This window comes from Neomonachus schauinslandi, chromosome 10 (genome assembly GCF_002201575.2).
Source record: "Neomonachus schauinslandi chromosome 10, ASM220157v2, whole genome shotgun sequence".
NCBI lineage: Eukaryota > Metazoa > Chordata > Mammalia > Carnivora > Phocidae > Neomonachus > Neomonachus schauinslandi.
The window spans coordinates 2426615-2428534 of record NC_058412.1 but is presented as its reverse complement, the minus strand read 5'-3'; the positions used below and the strand labels follow the sequence as shown (position 1 = coordinate 2428534).

General features: G+C 39.7%; 1 protein-coding gene across 1 annotated transcript in view; it reads right to left on the bottom strand.

Annotated features, from left to right (window-relative positions):
- Positions 1–287: 287 nt before the first annotated feature.
- Positions 288–1920, bottom strand: part of DCDC2C (doublecortin domain containing 2C) — a 110979-nt gene continuing 109346 nt past the window's right edge. The window contains exon 12 of the mRNA XM_044918902.1: positions 288–784. Coding sequence (XP_044774837.1) covers positions 761–784 — 24 coding nt within the window. The 3' untranslated portion in view covers positions 288–760. The remainder of the gene's footprint in view (positions 785–1920) is intronic.

The window sequence follows — 1920 nt, the reverse complement described above, 5'->3', positions numbered from 1 at the left end:
ATGTGCTTGGATATATATTATAATATGTATAATTATAAGATACCTTAATTCACTTTTAAATAGGAAAAATTAATCATAGATCACTATGTAAATATATGCCATTTTCAGGGCAGATGAGTCACTCTGGAATACCAGATTCAGACTGATATTGTAAGAAATGAAAGTCTGAGCCAGGTGGCAATATACATTATGTCTCACTAATCACTTCCCTCCCCTTCCAGCTTTACATTCAGGGAACAGAAGAAGGAATTCCAGATTAATTTAGTCTTAGTCACTTTTTTTTAATTTTGGCCACCAAAATATGAAATGCACAATTTTAATATTGTACTAGCATACCTCTTCTGTATAATGTGAAAAGAATGTCTAATTTTATTTTCATTTGCTTTATGATCCTTTCTAGCTTCTGACTGTTGTTCTTTACAACCTGATATTTTGTTTTCATGGCATTTGTTGTTTAGTTTTTTCTCGCTGGGTCACATCTCTTTTTGTCCCACTGATGGGTGTTCAAATGATTCTTGTTTGTCAGGTATCTGTTCTTGGGATGGTTGTCCCAAAGATGGCTTTTCAAATGATTCTTGTTCATCAAGTATCTGTTCTTGGGATGGTTGTCCCAAAGATGGCTCTTTGAGCAATTCTTGTTCCTCAGGTTGTTCTTCTGATTGTGTCGATGATGATTCTTGTGATTGTTGTCCCATTGGTGGTTCTCTTTGGTCTTCTATTTTTACTGGGGTTTCTAGTAGTATAGGTGTGTTTTTTTCCTCTAGAATGTCATATGGTTCTTTTTCTTGTTTTCAGTAAACAAAATAAAACAAAATCACCAATAAACATAGTAGCCTTCTAAACCAAGTGAAATAAATCATAAAATGACAAACATTGCTACTATATCATTGATTTCATATTGATAGAATTATTGAAATAATTCTCACACAGTATATTACACTTACAATGTGCTTTACATACATTATCACTTTTACTCTCACTTGGAAATAAGATCTTAAACAAGCATAAAATAGGTAGAATGCAAAAGTATCAAAGAAGCTTAAGAAAAGCAAGTATAAATGATGTTACCACATATTAAATAGGATGTATTTGTTAGTTCTTTAAAAATTGAAAAACCATAGGCAAGGCTCTTGCTTTTTCATAGGTCACTGAGGTGTGCGTGTGTTTTTCATAGGTCACTGAGGGGCTTGGGTGGCTCAGTCGGTTAAGCGACTGCCTTCGGCTGGGGTCGTGATCCTGGAGTCCCCGGATCGAGTCCCGGATCGAGTCCCGCGTCGGGCTCCCTGCTCGGCGGGGAGTCTGCTTCTCCCTCTGACCCTCCCCCCTCTCATGCTCTCTATCTCATTCTCTCTCTCAAATAAATAAATAAAATCTTTAAAAAAAAAAAAAGGCACTTTTAGTAAGATCAAAAAGAAAGAATCAGAGCGCAGAAGAATCCGGAGCCACTGTCTTTCTCCAGAAGAGGCACCAACACATGAAAACGACCTACAGAAGCAGAAAGATTACGAGGTACTTATTAACCTATCACTTGCCAAACCACACTTGTCAATGATACAGGCCACTGGGCATAGGGGATCAAAGGCTGCTCCTGGAAACTGAAAAGAGAACTATTTGAAATTAACTGCGGAAGAACATCTTCAGTGAGTGGCCTCACAGAACCTCAGAGAAGCCAGGCATCTTCGCCGATGTGCTTACCTGTTGCCTTCCCTCCAAACCTGTTCTTTCTTTCCTTTGCAGAAGCAAGACCTAGACTCCAATCCAGAGCCCCAACTCCGACTTCATCCTTGCCCCTCATATCCTGCCTGTGGCCAAATCTGGTCAATCTGGTCAACTCCACGAATCTTCCTGCAAAGCCCTTTCTCTTTCTAGTAGTGGCCCACGCCCGCTCCAGGCCTCTGTCACCTCAGGGAGCGCCGCCCC